General features: G+C 69.1%; 1 protein-coding gene across 1 annotated transcript; it reads left to right on the top strand.

The window, feature by feature from the left end:
- Positions 1-4: 4 nt before the first annotated feature.
- Positions 5-212, top strand: LOC144218962 (RNA-binding protein 38; the record flags this gene model as incomplete). The annotated part of the gene is made up of 1 exon (XM_077748968.1): positions 5-212. A coding segment is annotated over one exon (208 nt), but the record flags the coding sequence as incomplete, so codon positions are not given.
- Between the last annotated feature and the right edge of the window lie 8 nt (positions 213-220).

Here is a 220-nt window from a genome sequence, read left to right as displayed (position 1 = left end):
GAGCGCGGGCTTCCAGCGGCCCCCGGCCGCCCCCGGCGCCATGCACGGCTCGCAGAAGGACACCACGTTCACCAAGATCTTCGTGGGCGGCCTGCCCTACCACACCACCGACGCCTCGCTCAGGAAGTACTTCGAGGGCTTCGGGGACATCGAGGAGGCCGTGGTCATCACCGACCGCCAGACGGGCAAGTCTCGCGGCTACGGCTTCGTAAGTGGCCCG

Source organism: Crocuta crocuta, unplaced genomic scaffold (assembly GCF_008692635.1).
Source record: "Crocuta crocuta isolate KB4526 unplaced genomic scaffold, BGI_CrCroc_1.0 C26665365, whole genome shotgun sequence".
In the NCBI taxonomy this organism is placed as follows: domain Eukaryota; kingdom Metazoa; phylum Chordata; class Mammalia; order Carnivora; family Hyaenidae; genus Crocuta; species Crocuta crocuta.
The sequence above is the reverse complement of the archived record's forward strand: the minus strand, read 5'-3'. Positions and strand labels throughout refer to the sequence as shown.